General features: G+C 40.5%; 2 protein-coding genes across 2 annotated transcripts; both read left to right on the top strand.

Annotated features, from left to right (window-relative positions):
* The first annotated feature begins 6043 nt into the window (after nucleotides 1-6043).
* LOC131886182 (uncharacterized) lies at nucleotides 6044-12918 on the top strand. The gene is made up of 6 exons (XM_059234442.1): nucleotides 6044-6576; nucleotides 8735-9008; nucleotides 9106-9585; nucleotides 9854-11620; nucleotides 11872-12148; nucleotides 12318-12918. Exons 1-6 carry the CDS (start codon nucleotides 6330-6332, stop codon nucleotides 12726-12728), a joined length of 3456 nt encoding a protein of 1151 aa, XP_059090425.1. The 5' UTR covers nucleotides 6044-6329; the 3' UTR covers nucleotides 12729-12918.
* Nucleotides 12919-16668: 3750 nt separating this feature from the next.
* LOC131886187 (carbohydrate sulfotransferase 10-like) lies at nucleotides 16669-19054 on the top strand. The gene is made up of 3 exons (XM_059234446.1): nucleotides 16669-18274; nucleotides 18344-18547; nucleotides 18625-19054. Exons 1-3 carry the CDS (start codon nucleotides 17778-17780, stop codon nucleotides 19016-19018), a joined length of 1095 nt encoding a protein of 364 aa, XP_059090429.1. The 5' UTR covers nucleotides 16669-17777; the 3' UTR covers nucleotides 19019-19054.
* The last annotated feature ends 70 nt before the right edge of the window (nucleotides 19055-19124 follow it).

The raw sequence follows: 19124 nt of genomic DNA, 5'->3' as shown, positions 1-19124 counted from the left end.
GTACCAATATTGTATGAATTATATTTGTGTTTTTAAAACATTGCAAAACGCTGAATTGCCAGTAATGGCTTTTCTTGAGTTCTATAAATAAAACTCAGCTTAGAGAGTTTTGCTAGTTTTAGAAAAAAGGCTAGAATATTTCGGCTCACATATTCTCAGAACCTCTTCGACAAATTTTGCTCAACCTCGGTTCAAACTCGGGGCGGCCGAGAAAATGAAGTAATTTTCGGTCTAGCTAATTGTAAGAGCCCACAAATTTCAAAATAAATCGAACTTTTTGTTGATTGGAAAACTTTTGGATATTTCTATTACATCTTTGCAATATTTTTTAGCGAAATAGGTGAGTTCAAAATGTAACCATCATTTTTATTTTTCTGCAATGCCTCCTTCCTTTGACTCGCGTTAGTACAAAGACAAACGCTGATCTTCAATTTGATTGAAAAGGATGATCATACTAAAATGTTGTGTCGGGGATTATTATAGGGAGACAAAATTACAGAGGTCCACGGGTAGTTGAAAGGCATATATATTTTATTCCTCGTGAAAACGAATATTCAAAGTGAGCAGGAATAAATTGATAAAGTTATGAAAAGGACAATTGACTTTGATTAGGTATCTGACTTGACATCCCAAAGCACTTGTTACTTTTTTTCATTTTGATAAAGCAGCTGTTGAATCATGATTTTATGTCAAGCTCTCATGTCAATATGAAAATCGCTTTTGTAGCTTTTGACATGGAACCTCATTTTGAAGGCTACGATATTTCCACTTGTACTGCTTCCATTGACGAGAAATCCATATTGCACGTTGAGTCTATGATTGCTGAAAAGCCCTTTTCTTTGCCCTTAAAAAAGGACAGGCAATAATCTAAAGCCCATGCATCTCCTTGCATTTACAGAGAGTTGGGTTTAGGTAAACATACTTTCTATAGGCTCAGGTCCTTTGAAATTTATCTTATCGCTATTTTATCTTACGTTTTGGGAAAATGTGAGGAGAAAAATGTCGAATATCGATCGTAATGGAAGTTTCAATACTACGATGGTAAAGCAAAAATAAAATATTATATGAGATAAGTATTCACAATGCTTACGGGACCTGACCGAACCTCAGAAGGGAATTTAGGGTTGAATCCGTCTCTATTTTTTGGGAGGCTTTGGCAGGACTTTTTCGGCCGAAACATTTAAAGAGTATGGTAAAGAAAATATATCAAATTCAGATAATATCAGAATATAAATGACATGATTCGACTTTTTAGATATTTCATTATAATACCCAAGGTCTTTAGTCTTGTTTTTTATATGCATAAATGTCGTGTCAGGACTTCAAAGAAAAATAACACGGATACCACACTACATGGCTAACTCTGGAAACTCTACCATGGAGAATGGGATATTTTTGGCACCAGAAAGAGCTAGATGGCCATGGAAAATTCAGTGATAAAACCTGTGGCATTTTACAATCAAATTTGTTTGGAAATGATGATATGATCTGCACTTGAGTTGCGGCAAAATAAATGTATACACAGCACTTGTTCTTCCTTTCGTTGCCGTTATGACACAAGAGCAAGCCACAAAGCAATTGATGCTGAAGGGGCCTTTAGCTCATTATCACTCATTTCCAAATATCGGTAGGTACGAGTAGTTCCATGGCCGCTACCAGATTGGTTCTCCTATTGTAAGTGTGGTTGGACTCTAAAAGTTTTCTTGAGAAAGGTCCAGGAGGAGATTCGATCCGAGAACCTCCTTCATGCTGGAAAACTGCACTAACTTCTAGACTACGTCTCCTCCATTGAAAAAAACTTCCGTAACAGAAAACACGTTAGGAGAAGATTCATGCCTCATTTTGGGCTACCTTTTAGACCTTTCGGCCACAGTAACTCGTTAAATTACACTGCTTTCTCAATGTGCACCCAATGTAGGAATAATTTCATTGGTAATGTCAAGACTTTGGGAAATATTGAGAGCCAAAATAAAAGGTACGTGTCAAATAGGACGAAGCGATAGTGAGTCCAAATCTAGAGCTAAATTTGATAGATTCGCTATCAATTACTTGGGATGAGGGATAAGAATGTGATGTGTACTTCTTAATTACATCGGTAATTGAAATGTAATTAGCTAGAATGTAAGGTTTTGGTGTTCAAGGGGTTTAGTCATGGAACTGATAGCTATCCGTTCCATGAGTTTAGAAAGCGTTACAAGGAATGCAATTAAAAAGAAAGATTGTGATTCGTCTAATTGTTAACACTTAAAATATATACGATCTTTACGTTCTACCAACAGAGCTGAGTTGGCAGACCGGGCTAGCAGATTTGGAATCCTTGTAAAGAAATGTCAAAATCGGATCAGCAACATGTTCGCACTCTCTATAAATACTTGAGGGAAGTTAATTAAACATTGAAGGAGCCCGAGAAAGAAGAGAGGTGGACTTTCTTTGATTTGAAATGATATTAACCACTAAAGCTCGGAAAAATAAGTCCAGATGGTTGTCAAAACCAGTTTTCCTTACAGTAGCAACTCGCCATTTGTGTGGAGAAAACTATTCGCATTCAAATCTCTAGGTATGCTTCTCGACGGCAAAACAGGTTGTGTTTTGAGCTTTATTAATTAAAACGTAATTAAATTACTTTGAAATTTAATTGGCATTATGTAATTGTAATTGCAATTACGATTACATCCCAAGCTTGTCTGATGAAGCCCGGCGGCTCATTAAGGGTAACATTTGTTGATATTTGATGTTTAGGTAAGTGAATTATGGTCACAAATACCAAGGTGTTTAACGTTGTGGGTTTCTCATGTGGAACTTTGGAATTTACTCCATTTGATTTGGAACGCGGTTATGAGAAAATGCATTGGAAGCAAATTGAACGCGATGAGTATTTAGTAATTTCGAATTGACGCGAGTCTCCTTAATTGATTTTGGTTGTCGAGTAATAAAGACAAGAATTCGTTGCACGACCAATCAAATTCCTATCTTGGATAACATACAAACCTTCGCACGCGAGTGTGACATTTGTGAGTTCCTTGAATTTTGCTGCATACCACTTCGAGACTTTCAGGCGATGCACTTTATTAGGGATATAATTCTTTCTAACTTGTTAAAGTACCGATTCAAGTTTACAGGGTTGCTGCAGAATCTTGTTACACCCTTTTTGACTTGATGGAAAGGTTTGCTTATTATTAGTTCGTATGTTACGAGGTCAGATGAGATGGCAGCTTTGTCGCTTGCTCTGATGTTGAGCGTTCCAATAAAGATATATTTCCTTTCCGTTATTATAGCAATCATTGATTCTTACTTCACCCTCGGGATTGACTGCAGATTGGCCCATATAAGTGTTACAACAACAACTTATACTTTTCTTTTTCACGAGTTTTTCTATTCGCTACAGGGAATGCAATCTTCAGTGCTATTGAAAGGTAATGGTTCGTCAATATTTTTACCTGTTGATCTTTAAATGATGAAATCGTTGGCAGTTGATTTAAATACACCCAGATTAGGCCTAAAACCTTTTCAGCGTGCAATGAAATGTATAGTGCTGCATTGAACAAAGATTGTCATCAAATACTTCAAAGAAGCTTGGTCTTGGTTAGGCTGGGATCAAACCAGGGGTAGCATAATTGAAAACAGCCGCTCTAGCAATACAGTTTGGATGGATTAGAACATTGCTGCAAAGCTCTAAAGCTAAAATCCACAATTATCTTTAAACTGAACCAAGTCATGTCTCAACAAGTTATCGCAAATTGCCAAAATAACTCCCAACCTAAAAGCATTCAATGCATGAGAGAATCAAAATATTTTTTTAAATCTGTTCTTCATCCCCTTTCCTGGAGAGAAAAATAATTCTACGTCAACATACTAATCTCTTCATGAAATAAAAGAAATCCTTCACATGATTGATGTTGTCATTTCACAAAGAAACCATGCTAATCTAAACTAGAAAAGGTTCGTTTCCAACTTTGCTCTACTATATTTGTTCACCTGAACGTCATAAAACATTAGTATTTAGCATAAAGTCATACACAATAAATAAAGAAATGAAAAAAGTTTGTAAACAAATTTAGAGATGTAACACTCTTTTACCATTCAAAGTCATTTTAGTCCAACGTATATGGCTGGCGTCAACGTATATCTTTCTTTAATGAGATGTAGTATGATTGGAGTGGTGAGCCTCAGTTTTCTAAAAGACAGTGTCATGTCCCTATTAGATTGGTTCTCTGTCGGTGGGTGTGGGTGTCTTGAAAAAACTTCTTTTGAGAATAGGTCAGAGAGGCGAATCGAACCAGAAGCCTCTAATAGTAGGAAATTTGCTGCCCATTACACAAATAACCCCTCCCTAATTGAAATAAAGTCAATAAGATATAAATCATTTGCAATGAATGTAAGGGCAACGTAAATTACAGACCAGTTGACTTGGTCGAAAAACTAAAAGGTTAAACATGCTCCAGTTCACAAAAGCTACATAACAGATTCTTTTGGCTCTCCCTGTCTCCGCAATGGATGGCCAGGTTTTTACAAAGAGTGTTGTCCCTACATCGAAGAGAGGAAATCTGAAGCGGAAGGAACGGTTTTCACTGTTCTTTGGACTCTCATATGAAGAGTCAAAGGCAAAAGGCAAGCAAGATAGCAAACAAGCAGACATTTCAACCGGTGGAGAAGAGGCCATTCGAGATTTTACTCGACAAATTTCTCCTTTGAAAGGACGTGATACATACTCGTATATTCGCAATTGAGGCATGAACTTCGACCGAGTCAACATAATGCATCAAAAGTAACAAGTGAACGAGAGATTTCACCATTCAGCTCTGATCGTCGTAAATGTGTGCAATATATTGCATACGAGCACACTGTAGTGGCAGTTCTGTCATTCGGTGACAATAATGAGATCGCAAAACAATTGACAACGGGACCAGAGCAACGGTTTTCGCTTCCTGGTCAAGGAACAATAACATGTCACGATATAAACTAGATAAAGAATCATGTTATCCAGCTGTTACAAAGGTTTTCCAGGCAGTCAAATCAAAAAATATTCTAGCAAAAGCCAAAATTTACAACGTAAAAGCTACTACCAGATAGATTATTATACAGTACTCTTTGAAAAGTCTTTTTATCTTGTTACCTCTATGATGTCAAAAGCGTACTGAGGATGCTGAGGCATCATCATAAAGAGGATGAAATAAATACAAATAAGCCAATACACTTAAGTTTTCGATTCTACTCCTTGACCTGTTCCAAATAAACTTTTAGATCATAATCTATACGATATCCACTAAGAAACAGTAGTAGAAGGCTCAATGTACGAAAAAATCAAAAGAAAAAAAGAAGCACCCTTGGTCGGAGAACATCGTCATAATTCGTCATAAGTGAAGTTTTTTTTTTGTGATTTCGTTTAGAACTACCTCAAACTCAAAAGTGTACGTACTTCAGTATCTGTCCATGGCATAGAAATAAACACATGGCTCTGAAATGCATTACTTAAATGATAAGACATTTCATGTTAACTCGAAGAACCTTGCCATCTTATGAGAGTAAATTTGCCATAACTATGTCTACTAACTAAGCTATTGTAAATTCTAAAATTGTCTCGTTTTCTTAATGTTTATGGAAGTCTCGAAATGATATTTTATGTTGCAAAAGCTAACAATTGACACTTTTTGGTTTCAAGCAGATTATCAAGCCAGCCAGCATGGCCATGTTTTCGAAATCTCTTAATACACTCACAATTCAGCAAAAAGTTGACATTTGCATTAATCCCACTTCAAGCCCAGTAGTCAAAAAACGAGTTATCCGAGACAGCTATTCACCGTATGAACATGTTTCTTTGTCCCAATGAATTACCATTTTCATCACTTGAGCACCGATGGCAAACATATGATTTATAATTGTCACACCATTCGAATTCCGCGAGAGCGCTCGTCGTCGAATCAACCACCAATCCCACTCCCGTTGATTACCGCCAACCAAAAACATGCCAAAGCTCATACAGTGAATCTTCGCCTATCGCACTGATGAACGAAGCTTCGCTCGGTTCTCCATGGTTGAAAATTGTTCAAACCAGTGAATCCGAGTGGCACGACTGAACAACAACAAAAGTGTCGGAATATCATTACTTTGTTATTAGGTCGTGTTCAGCGAGAACTTTAATGATGCTCCGAAGTATCTAGAGATGAGAGTAATCGACTTCAAGAGAATCATTGTTTGTGGAAATGTCAACCAAATAGATTATGCCTTGCATTCATCCAATGAGGAAGTGTGAAGAGTGTGGCCAAGTGTTGATGCAAAGAGCTCTCATCACCTTCAGTTTACAACCATTTTAAGTGCAAGGACATGCTAAAATGCACCTCAAGGCCGTCATCTTGGGGGTGTGGCTCTGTCAAACCATCGTCACCAATGATGCTCAATATTCCAATGCCCAACTGGATCAAGACCATCTGAGTGTTTTGGACTCTCCCTCTGAATTGGAGAGACTCGTGTTTAATGTGTACAATGCTCGGCATTGGCTTCTCCTGTTCCATCATGACCATTGCAACAAATGTGTTTATGAATCCATTCAAGCCATTGCATTCGCTAAATGGATCCAAGGTAACTTGGTGTGAAAAGTTGTGCACTCATGAAGTTAGCTTTGAATTGACTTGTCAGCACAAGTGGGCATGGAATTATTGAACGTAAATCTGCCATTTTTGATGAAGAACTCACAGGTGTATTGTTTATACATTTACTGTCATCCTTTTAATTATTTTGGTTTGGGTATTCATCTTAGTTAACAACCGCAACAAGGAATAAAATTCCCTGAACTATTAGAACCGATTGGTCTAATTGTTATCACTTCAAAAAACCGGGCCAGCCCTGGATTTTTGGTCAGAAAATTGTCCAAATCTGACTTGAAAAATGCCACCAGATCAACAGTATTTACGTACTCTTTACGCATATTGGAGAGAAGTAAATAAAACAATGAAGGAGCCCGGAAGAAAGAAGAGAGGTGGATTTCATTGTTCGAACTAGCCTGGAAGGTGCTCATAAAGCCTCATTAAGCCTTAAGAGTCACTGGAATTCGCCCTAATTCGTGAGATGGGGTCATTTTTTAGGGTCAATATCAGCCTCAGTCGAGTATCAATTTCATTGCTCATTGCTCATTGCAGACATCTGTCACGATATTTTTTTCGGCTATTTCTGAAATGGAAACTAAAGTGCTTGTCAAGTACTTATTGTATACTTTCTCTGTCGTAGTTTTGACTTGAAACGGTTGATTCTGTTTACTTTTGGACAATGAAAAAAAACAAAAACATTATTCCTTACCCTTATGAAATATTTTGCCCTGTCAGTCGTGTAGAATTTATTTCTAACTCTTTTCGACACCTAAAAAAGGTTTATGATTAAGTAATTATCCTTTCCACTTCCGTTGCCCACCAATGTAGAGAATCGTTCATGTTCATATTAGTCTTACCTAATTCCTTCCACCCTTGATCTAGGTGGGCGGAACGCTACTTGATCCTTATCAGTCACGCCTCATGAGCGGCGCGTTTTCCACCATAAATAAATCGCAAGCCTGTAGAAAGTCCCGTAACTAATGGACAAACGCAATTAAGCATTACTTCTACAATAAACCCCTTCACATCCCTACCAAAGCCATGCGACAGTGTTGATTTCTGTTTTTAACTCACTTAGCGAGAGACACGAGGCTCATCGTGGTTTCTAACCCGGTGCCCTTCTCCCAGGTCATTTCAAGTTTGCCATTCTAGTCTTGATGTTGTGGCTTGCTCCTGATTTATGAGCTGGCAAGTTGTTTCCTCGTCCGATTCTCGAGTCTCGAACCATCCGCATCATCAACCGGGCGTCACGTGGTCACACTCGAGAGACCATTCCTATGCATTATCCACGACTTTCAGTGGATCTCAAATTTCCAACCGAGATTGCGGAGATATTGAACTCAACGGACGAGGAAAGACATCTGTCGATTCTGTGTGTGTGTGTGTTTTTTCAAGCCAAAGCGGAAGAAAATAATCAGCTGAGTTGGTTCTTCAGAAGCTAAGAGCTCCGATGGTTTTCTTGTGGTTTACTGTTGTTCGTCACCGGATGTTCATTTAAGCGTCTTCCGGCCAAGGGCTTTTCGTGTTTTATCTCTGTTCTGTCGAGAAGTCCGCCAGTTTGGCGTGCTTGTCATGACTCCTTATAGACGTCTTGATATGGTTGAACGTGTAGTTAAAGAAATGGGAGGGACATGTTAAAAAAAATGATTGGCATATGCCAAGGGCCAAAATACGAGTACATTCGAGTGCCAGGTACAAATATGAATTCGAAGCATTGTTCAGGTGTGCTGGTTTTTCTAGCTTTCGCCTCATTACTCATCCCGATCAAGATCTGTCTTGATTCTTTCATGTACGTACTACAAACGAAAGCCTCTGTGTGAAATTTCGTCCGCCCTCAGGAAGTGTTTGAACATTTCCAATCATTTTCACGGTACCTTTCGTTGATTAATAATCCAGAAAATAAGAGACATTACGATCAAACCCCTCAATTACAATTACCTGAGAGTGTTGAAGTTACGCAGAAAAAGTCCATTTTGGCTTTGATATCAGAACTTTGGCTGGAGTATCAAACTGAGATGATTGGTGAATGATTGTTGCATTTCTGGATTTCTGATCACGTCGTGACGTGCCAGTTAACGAGACATGAAATGCAATTTTAAGTGGGAATGACAAAAATGGTCAATTTGGTACCGTTCAGTTCATCTTCGTTCCAGATTTGGGATTGGATCCCCCGCTTCATTTGGGAGTGATTTCCTGTTCCAAGAATGAGGATCAATGGCGAGAGTCCGCCTCTTTCAAAAAGTATTGTGATCCCTCCTTGAGGAAAGAAGATCGGATGTTCCTGATCAAACCTCAAAGTCAGTCATTGGAATCGGATGCTGTCCCACTTCCCAATTCCCATCTCAAACATCTGGAGCGACTTCAAAACGCCATCGGGCGTCAGTTGGCTGGAAATTGGACCTCTTTAGGAGACCAAGAGCTTCTTAGGTATGAACTCCTAACTCCTGATTTTCTAAATTTCCTGTCAGATCACGAACATGATTTGGAAGAAATGGCTGCTAAATGTGTGTCACTGATTTTCCAGTTCAATGACTGACAGCTCCAAGAGCGAGATTCTTCTGGATTGGCCGAATGATAACATCAATGATGAGGTTCTTTTGGTGGCTGAAATGGATTTGAATCGGAAACGGATCTGGATCCACCGGAGGACGGATGTCAAGTCAACCTATGACGAAAGGTTGAATTTTGTCCAAGATCCAAATGGTTCCAACCCTCGCCTTCGAAGCAATCTTGACAATACCGACGTTTGTGATGCCTGGAGACCCAATTGGTTGCTCAACATCCTCAGTTCATTCTTGTGCCCGAAAAGTGACCCTTCAGATTGCGACATTGAGAGGGACCTCTTTCCCACCTTAGACCTGATGAGTGCCAAAAAGGAAACTTTCAGCGTCCGAGGTTTCGAATCCAAGTTCAAAGATATTTGCCAATCCATTCAAGTCGAGAAGGAGGAAGATAGTAGTGGCGATGCGACGAGGATCGATGACCAAGATGTTCAATTGAAGAGGTACAACTTAGTTGAAGTGGCAGGAGAAATTTGCGAGTTGGACAACAATTTCGGGAGCAATCGAAGCAAATTTATCAGTGTAGGAGGGGGGAGAGATCAATTTCATGGTCCTAATATTGGCGTGAGAGAGTAGAATATTCCATTTGCCACGGGCCTCGGCAAAAACCAAAGTTAAGGAAGTTGTAGATTATAATTTAATGTAAGGGGAAATGGTTATTTGATTCGAAACACGTTTAGTCACTGCCACTTCAATTTACCATGTTGTAAGTCAAGGAGGCCGAACAGCTCCACAAACGACCCGGGAGAGACTGTCACAGATCAGCCAAAAACGACAACATCAACAACAACAACGACCACTGCCACCACAACAACAACCACCACGACCACCACAACAACAACAGCAACAACTAACACCACCACCACCACAACAACAGCAACAACAAACGAAATGGGAGAAACCGAAACCACAACAGAACCCATCCCAGACCCCACCATCACAACCATTGAGCCCCTTGCTCCTGTCGAATTCACCACAACCCGATCCACAACTGACAACGACAAAGGCGAAGGAGGCGGACCCTCGGCGGCCAGCGACGATAATGGCACAACCCTTGACCCCAATGAGGAATCCAGTAACAACATTTCTGAGCCCATCGAGTCCAATCGAAGTGGTCAAAATCGAAGGCTCGACCCCGATCAATCTGGACCGTCGACCTCCAACTCCGAATACAACGGGTCCTCCACAACGACCTTCTACCCCATTGCCTCTTCCCAAAACGAGGCCAATGTTCCCCAAGAATCCCGAACTGATGACACAGATGGAACAGATTATGACGGAGAGGACCAATTTATGGACATCTCAACATTCTACCCAATCCAGTCGGACTCCCCAGGACATGACAACCACTTTCAGCGCACCAAGTGGAACGCAACAAGTCCCCGAAAGCGACCCAGATTCGACGACCCCGAGGTTCGACCCAGTTCCTCAACCAATCAGACCAACAATGAGCTCAATCTTGAGTCCGACATTTTCGCCTCAAGCCGACCTTGGGACGAAATCTACCAACCCGATGGGGAAGCGAGAAAGTCCACGGGATCATCCGTACTCAGTCATGATTATGACTCGGCCGACGTCGATGATGGATACTTCCCCGTCGGTTTTGGGAACAACCGATCACGGTCCCTCAGAAACCGAACGTCCTCCCCGATTGCCCACTCCGTCCAGCTCATTTTCGTCCTCGTTGTCCTCATTGGGCAGCTCTAAGGAATTCCTCGATCAAAATGAAGTAGAATCTAGTAGCCCTTTGGCCAGTACGCAGTCATTCACTCCAAATGACCCAGGTTCTCTTTCCGTCTCGTTGTCAGAATCTAACTCGCCGTACAACAAAGGTGATCCCATTTCGACCTTCCAGTCCTCCAATGGGAACCAATTTTCTTCCTCCTTAACGATTCCTCCCCCATTATCAAATACTGACGAACCGCAACATCGACTCCGACCCGATCGAAATGTCTCGCGAGTCTTTGAAAACAGTCCTCGAACTTTTTACCCTGAATCTACTTTGTCGTATGTCTCTCGCTATCTCAACATGATGGATGAGCTGGGACCTTCTATGATCAAGTACAGACTCGAGCAGATCTTTCCTAGCCTCCAGAGCGCCCTCTTGGCCACCACCACCACCACCGCAACCTCGTTGGAACCACAGAACCAACTCCCCGAGCTCCTCCGTACCTCCAATCCAGAGTGGCGCTTCAACCGAGAGTGCATCGCACGAGACCGGGGCAAGTCCTTTGTTACCAATCATCTTCGCGATGTGGTTTACACTCGAGATTTGGAGCGAGCCCTTAAATTGAGTCTTTCCAGTCTGAACGGCTTAGACCTGGAAAGTGGGATGGCCATAAGGGACGTGGAGGCCAAGGGAATCATCTCCGCCTATGTCAAACTCTTACAAGACTTCTATCCTTTTCCTGAGGACGAGGAGGGAGCCAAACTTCGGAACTACATTCACTTGCTGAGCAGATTCCTCAACCAACGAAGGTACGAGCGTGTGCATGTCTACCCCTCTATAAGAGGTCATGATGGCATTTCTTTGGTGATATGTATGATAAGAAATGAACATGGATTGACAAGGGGTGTTGGAGGAAAAGAACTTGTTCTTGTAGGGATTGACACGAATGCAATACGATCTGTGTCTGTAGGGGAAAAGGGACAAAGAACGCCATTAAGGTCAATTCTCATTGGAATTTGTTGACGAATACCAACGCTTCTACCATTCCCTTCCGTTTCAGGCGACAGCCTCGAAGGTCGTTCTCGTTGGCCCGATTGAACATGTTCAATGATCAATTGAGGTCCATTTTGGAGGTGGACAACAACCACCATCCTCGTCCTCGTCCAAGGGATCATCATCTTCATTCTTCAGCCATGCCATCAGTTGATGACAAAGAACATGAGCATTGGATGGGATGTTCCAATTCTGGAAATGGATATCCTTGTGCCCTGTGGCAATTGTTCCACGTCCTCACGGTTCAGCATGCTCACGATTGGAAATGGAATTCAGATTTCAAAGTAAGTTCAACTACGTTCGTTCTAATCCTCTTTGAAGTCCTTCCCACGAGCAGCCATGAGCAGACAGTCTTTGAAGGCCAGCTTTTATTTCGGATAATTCCAGGTCATGTTCCATGCTTCACCAGAGCTCTCTGATCCCGTCTACTGAACTTTCCACTTCGTCTTTCAGAGATATGATATTTTGGCCATCTTGTACGAGTATGTGAGGTACTTTTACCACGCCACGAGCAAGTCCCTATTCATGAGGACGTATCAAATGAGTCCGCCTCAGTTGGAGCTCAATCCAGAGGAGTCGGCTCTTTGGTTGTGGGCCGCCCACAATAAGATCAACCAGTTCCTGTACGACATAGAAGTGGCCAAAAATGTCAGGAGAATACCAAAGTCATTGGAGAAATCTCGGCTCATGGCACCTTGGCGGACTGAGCCCAATGTATGCCGATCTCATAGTTTCCCGGATAGTTCCATTTGTCCAATATGCTATGCGGAGAATGGTAAATTTAGATCCAAAAGAGCCATCTTACGTTATCTGTACGCGGTATATACGGAAAGTAAGATCATTTCATCCGAAGGCCTGTCCTAAAGATGTTATCCAGCCAAAACATACCTTTTGTTGCCAAAGATGTTGAGAATCTCAGAAGCATCCCTCAGAATATATTTAGGGTAGATATCTTGGACTGTGATCAAATCGAATAAGTAATTACTATTGGGAGGAGGAGACCGCTCTTGCTCACTCACCAGTCATCGATTTAGTGCAATAAAGATCGATTTGGAAACCATTTGATATTTATTCAAATTGAAGTGGATTCAGAGGAAGGATAAGTTCTTGTAGTAAGATAAAGAGTTCAGGTTCTGAAATTGTTTCTGCTTCGATTCCTTGTTCTAACTCGCTCACTCGCCTCTAGTCTACTAATAGCTATCTAATCAATACCATTACTTTCTTAAAAAGTGTAAAAATGAAGCCGGAAGGTGGAGAGTTTCATATGGCCAAGGAGTTCTACATAGGCACCTTTGGCCAAAGATAAGCACAGATAGGATATGACCTTCCCTTTGCTGTTGGTAATTATGGTAGCGTGAGAGATTGTGGAATTTTCCAACAATATTGAAAAGTTCTGCCCCAAACAATGCGGACGTAAGTTCATTCCAGGTTAAGCCTTCTCAATGCACAAAAAGAACCTCATTGTTGATTTTAATAAAAGGATTTTAGCCTTGTTTTCAATGTTACTGCAAATTCAAATGATCAAATGCAAACTCAAAAGAATAATTATTCCTTGATTGATGTACCCGGGCAAAGAGCAAAGAAACGAGTTTGTCCAAAGATAACCCACCACGTCCGATTTGCACTTTTATTTTTCAGCATTTTTTCGGTTTTTCCGCCCATACAGGGGATGAAATCCTCGCTAAACAGAACGGAAGCTATTCAAGCAAGTTCAACTGAGTGTTTAAGGAACAGGTTTATTCACACGACTCCGAGAAGAAAGAAGTGACCTCCAACTAAACTTGTTACATATCGACTTCTCTGAACGGGACCAGAGCAGGAGCAACATATCCTTTGCGAGTATCCCACATAGAGTTAAAAGACATTAGCTTCCCATGGGATAATGTCAAAATGCAAGGCATGCACAGTGCAGTTTGGCTGGGCATGTTGGGTTTGATTTTACTCCATGGAATAACTTCAGTTATTCATGAACGCGTTCACTTGACAAGCCCAATGGGTCTTGATCAAGGGATTGAATTAAAGTTTCAATTCATGAAAGGAATGGTTCATATCGCATTGTTATTCAATAAACTGTCATAGTTTTACTCATCAACATGTTTCAAAAGTATTTTCAAGCTGAAGAAAGCTATTTCTGACTTAATTTTCCTACGTTAGAATTGACCATTTTTACAAGACTCTTCAAAACCTTAGAAACATTTTTTGTCTAACACTGCGCGTTGTATCTTGGTTTTTTTAGTGCCTCTATTGTATTGGAAAACCTTTGTGCTGACATCATCAGACAGTTGCTCCTTAAAGGAGTCAATAGCGGGTAAAGAGAGCTTGTTTAGACCAAATATTCCAGTGCTTTGGTCTAGCCTGGCTTCTCCCTGTAGTTTTTTAACTCAGGTGGCAGGTGAATTTGTTGTGAACTTGTACGGACAGCGTGACCAATCTTTTTACAATAACTTATCAATGGGGTCTAAGTTTTTCGTTATAAGCTGGGATGTCTCAAGCAATAAGAGTGGAAACGTTGAAAGCATAGTCTCAGTACATACCTATGCTTCAGTATATTTAAGCTTTCCAGGCCGGAATCGAAACTGCAAGCACAGAGCAAGTATAAACAAATTTGGTGTACTCAAAAGATATCACCGCTACGTATTCCTTCCCAAGTGCAACGATTTGCAAGAGTTTTAGTGTTCAAGTTGTTAGAATAAGGCAATTTTCAACTTCTTGAGGCCTTTCCGGAGAAAGAATCACAAATATTCAAGACTGTGCCAATGAAGGATTCGAGAGTGCAATCCGCAGAAATCCAAAAGAGGGCACCAAGATCTGTTGTTCTCGTCACACACATGCTTGCTTGATTGACAGGTCTCATTTCACTTTGGATCAATTATTTTGTTTGTAGGATTTGAGTAAGGGTGTTCATCATGAACAAGTCATGTGGCTAATTCTACTGGCAGATTGCTAATATTTTGCTTTTTTCCAGTACAAGGTCATATTATTAAATAAAAGTTAAATACCATGTTGGCTCATCATGGTTGATACATCACTTAAACACGATAATATCTTTATTGCGACTCTTAGTCATGTCATGGCGTAAAGATATAAAGGAAAGATAGATGGTGTATAAATATTATACAGACTACAAAGTGAATAAAAGAAAAATGTCAAAAATGGTAAAAGCATTCAAAATAATTGACTAATATGACTAGAATTGGTTCAATGCAAATGAAAAAAAATGAAGAGGGTGAGAGCAGACAGTACAGACACAGGTAAAGGTAAATGATGAAAATCTTGGTTATTGCAGAGAAGAGAATGGGCCAGATTAAACAGATCTTTTGTCACCTCCCGTCGTTGCTGGCATGTGGCCGGGAGCCGAACGAACACCTATGCTAAGACGTGTTTCGTAGCAAAATCATTTAAAATTTCGCCATCACTCAAGCTGTTTTTGTTCTTAACCTTTTCAGCTTTGGATGCCGGGCACATTTTATTTAAGAAATAAAACTCACAATTCTTCAGTAGATGAGTAGACATTTTGTTTGCCCTTTCTCAACAACCTTTCACATTTTTGCTTCCCACGATTTTTCTACTTTTACATCGTTTTGCTTATGATTTTGTTACAAAGAGTATTTAAAGCTGAAATGGAGCTCAAAACCCCCAAAAGTTAATTATTTCTTTTTTCATTTTGTTGCATCTTACATTCAATTTTTGCCGATTGTAATTGCAATGTTTGGACAGTCCTGTAAATTAGAAATGTAATTACTGGAAAAAAACTTCAAATGCATTCACATCAGTGACCAGCTCGCTGCCGGTTTGGTCAAATTTCCAATTTATGAATTCCACATTTCCGAAAGTGCATTTGAGTTGTTTTTGGCTAATTCTATCAAAATCTCAAGTATAGTAAGTGACCCAGGTCACATTATGTCTGGAAAAAGAAACTGCATTCACGGCATGTTACGAATAGCTTATTAAACAATCTACCGTGCTTCTTCCCCATTTTGTTTCGGTTGTGACGTGGAAAATAAGGTTCCCTATAGAGACGTGAATATGCATGCGGAATGGACTATTGAGAACACGAGAAGAGTGACTAGAATAATACAACCAAAATGAAGTTATTTTCTTACCATCAAGATAAAAAAGCATTGTTGGAGATCAATAGGTTCTAGTTTACAATCAAATTGATTAGAAGCCTTGACTCCAGTACGTGCTGATCAACTTGTCAAGAGCACAAATGACTTTTAACCCAAATTGTATTCAGTAAATAATTCAGAAATACAAGTAGCATCAAATTGAGCATGTTTTGTTGAAGGTGAATCCTTTGCAGAGCCATTAAACTTGCATACCTCAGGCTGCCAGATTTCCCTATATTCCAAGTTTCAGCTTATTCAAAGATCTATGTCCGAGCTAGAGCTTCCAGCCTGAGCTATGTCCCTTTGCAGATTAAAACATAACCCTGCAACATACGAATGAGCTCACTATTTATCGGATGTCAATACCTGAAGAGGACTTGCTCATTAATATCAAGTCCTGTTTTAAGAGGGATTAAAGTGACCAGTCGAAATCGTTCATTTGAGGTGAAACATGAAACACTAATTGATAGCAAACAATGGCAGTCTCATTTGAAGGACCTCAGGACCTCATGTTCATGTTGAAGTGATTCATAAGAGAACAAACTTTCGTCTTATCTCGATAGTCAATTCCAGGACTTGATAAAGGTGACAGAGCAAAAAGCACACCTCATCAGTGACATATCAGAAGCACAAGAACCAACAACAAAGAACGGTAACTTGTTCAGGATTGGAGTTGTTATTCAAAAAAGGTGCTTCAGAAGTCAGGTTAAGGGTCTTCTTCAGAAAAGAGCTTTCTATTGAATTCTGCTAGGACATTGGCTCAAATCTCCAGGTTGCCAACACATTGATCGACTGACTTTCCTTTCGTTCTCGTTATTTTTGCTCTTCCAGCAGTTTACTTGCCACCCAACCTACATACACGGCGTTAGAAATGGCTGAGCCAAGCAAATTGTTTATCACATTTGTTTGACCAAATGATAAGAATTCATTCTCAAACGGCGTTCATGATGCTGGCACAACAATCAGTCCATCATAGACACGATCTTTGCACACAAAAGTAAAAAAAAAAGATCTGCATCCGTTTATCTCTGCATGACAATGAACATATTTTCAACCATCTGTGATAAGTGAAGTATTCATCAGTGTGTTTGCCTCCTCAAAAACATAGTCAGGTGAAAAACAGAACAAAATGTGTACCTATAAAAAGAGAAACTGAAAGGGAGATATTGCAACAAAAGAATGGTAATAGTGTAGCAATAATGATTCCGAATGGGCTCCACGGTCGTGGACAATCAGCTTGGGAGCAAGGCTACAAGTACCCGATGATTTGATCGGATCGTGCAGTCTCGTGACGGGAATAAACGGTGAAGGAAACGGAGTTGTTTGAGTCTTTAGAACTTATCCTTTATTTCTGTGTGATGTTGGTTGATGTGAGGTTCACAGGTTTATGAAAGGGGAACTGAGTCTTGCTTGGGTATCATCCATGAGCCAAAGTTACTATGACTGAATATGAACGCCAATAATAGCTCTGAACACAACTGCCTCTAGAAGTCGAAATCCATGACATGATATTTGTTATACAATTCTCGAGAACCATCACGTTGAACTATCACGTTGTACTCCAGACGAGTTCTTAGGCCTTGGTGACTTCTTTAAGGAAGTGTATGGACGTCACGGTGGTTCATCAAGACTTGACACGTCATACAAGTGTATGGACGGTTCGGCATTAATTCCACTACAATAGATAAGGACCGGTCGTCTTCGCAATCCAAATGCATTTTCACCTCGTGTTTCCGTGAGCTTTGATCAATTCAATATGTATTTGGAATGGAGTAAGGTGCAGAAGATCAAGCTGAAGTGAACCATGTCCCGATTTCATCAACGCGTTCCAATAGCCTTGGTGCTTATTCCATGCTTGTTCATCTTCGTCATCGAGGTGAACAACCGGAGTGAGATGAAGCGTTTGGAACAAAGCCTGCAACGATTAGAGGGACTAGTGATTCGTTCGCAAAATAGACTAGTCGATGGGTTAATGGAGACCCATCAGAACATGAAGGATGTGTCCAAGAATCGTCCCATGAATCAACCAGATTCGAGGCATTTGGAGCAAATTAGGAGGCAGGACGTGATCACCAGAGTGTGTGCAAGGCATAGGAAGAAGAAGAGCCCCGAGAAATACATCGGCACGAGTTCTCAATACTCGCAAAGCATCACAAAGAAATTCATCATTGAGGAGAAATCCAAAACAGTGTTCTGTTTCAACCACAAAGTCGCCTCTTCCACGTGGATGACCTTCTATGCTAAGGTCGACAATGATCCAAGATTTCTGGCAGATATGGAACGAACAGGAATGTCGTATAAGTAAGTGGTATTCGCTTGTCCACATGTATCAACTAGATCCTACTGGGTTTTAATAAATGCTAATTTCAGAATCGGTGAAAAACTTGGACCGTCCAGTGCCACTGAAGTGGTGGAAAAACTCGGCTCAGGCAACTATTTCAGCTTTTTGGTGGTGAGACATCCGTTTGATCGGATTCTCTCCGCTTATAGAGACAGAATTGTGTCGAATCCGTGCTGTGCACAAGCTATCCAGCACGTGCCAAAAATCTTCGAAGCCCACCAATTGCCAATAAGGTAACCTTGATCGCATTTCCCCATACAAAGCTGCCTAAACAAGTGGGTTTCTTTTTATTTAATTCTCTCACATTTAGCGATGTTTTAGACGCGGAAGGCTGTGTCAAAACTCACCCAACCTTTCAACAATTTCTTGAGTATTTGATAAAATTCCCTCGGAAACATGATGTACATTGGATCTCATTCGCAAAGAATTGCGCACCATGCCTTCTGGATTACGATGCTGTGATAAAATTGGAAAGTGCTCAAGAGGATCAGGAATATGTGCTCCAACAATCAGGATTGGACCAATTTGCTTCCTTGGAATTGAAACATCCAACACTAGGAGGCAAGACCGAAAACCATAGGAAGGAGTTCTTTTCTCAAGTGCATTGTGATGTCGTCAAGCGGTTGCACGTGCTATTTGAGAGCGATTTTGAGCTCTTTGAGTACGACCCTCAACCTTTCTTCGACATGTGCAGGCAATATTAATACCATGTTCTCAATAAACGGTCCCATAAGATCTTATCCTGTTTGTATGGCATGTTCAATTTAGTATTCGTTTATTGGACAAGACCTCGATTCACATTAACGCATT

Source organism: Tigriopus californicus, chromosome 9 (assembly GCF_007210705.1).
Source record: "Tigriopus californicus strain San Diego chromosome 9, Tcal_SD_v2.1, whole genome shotgun sequence".
Classification (NCBI taxonomy): Eukaryota; Metazoa; Arthropoda; class Copepoda; order Harpacticoida; family Harpacticidae; genus Tigriopus; species Tigriopus californicus.
Note: the sequence above shows the minus strand (reverse complement) of the source record. Positions and strands in the feature narration are given on the sequence as shown.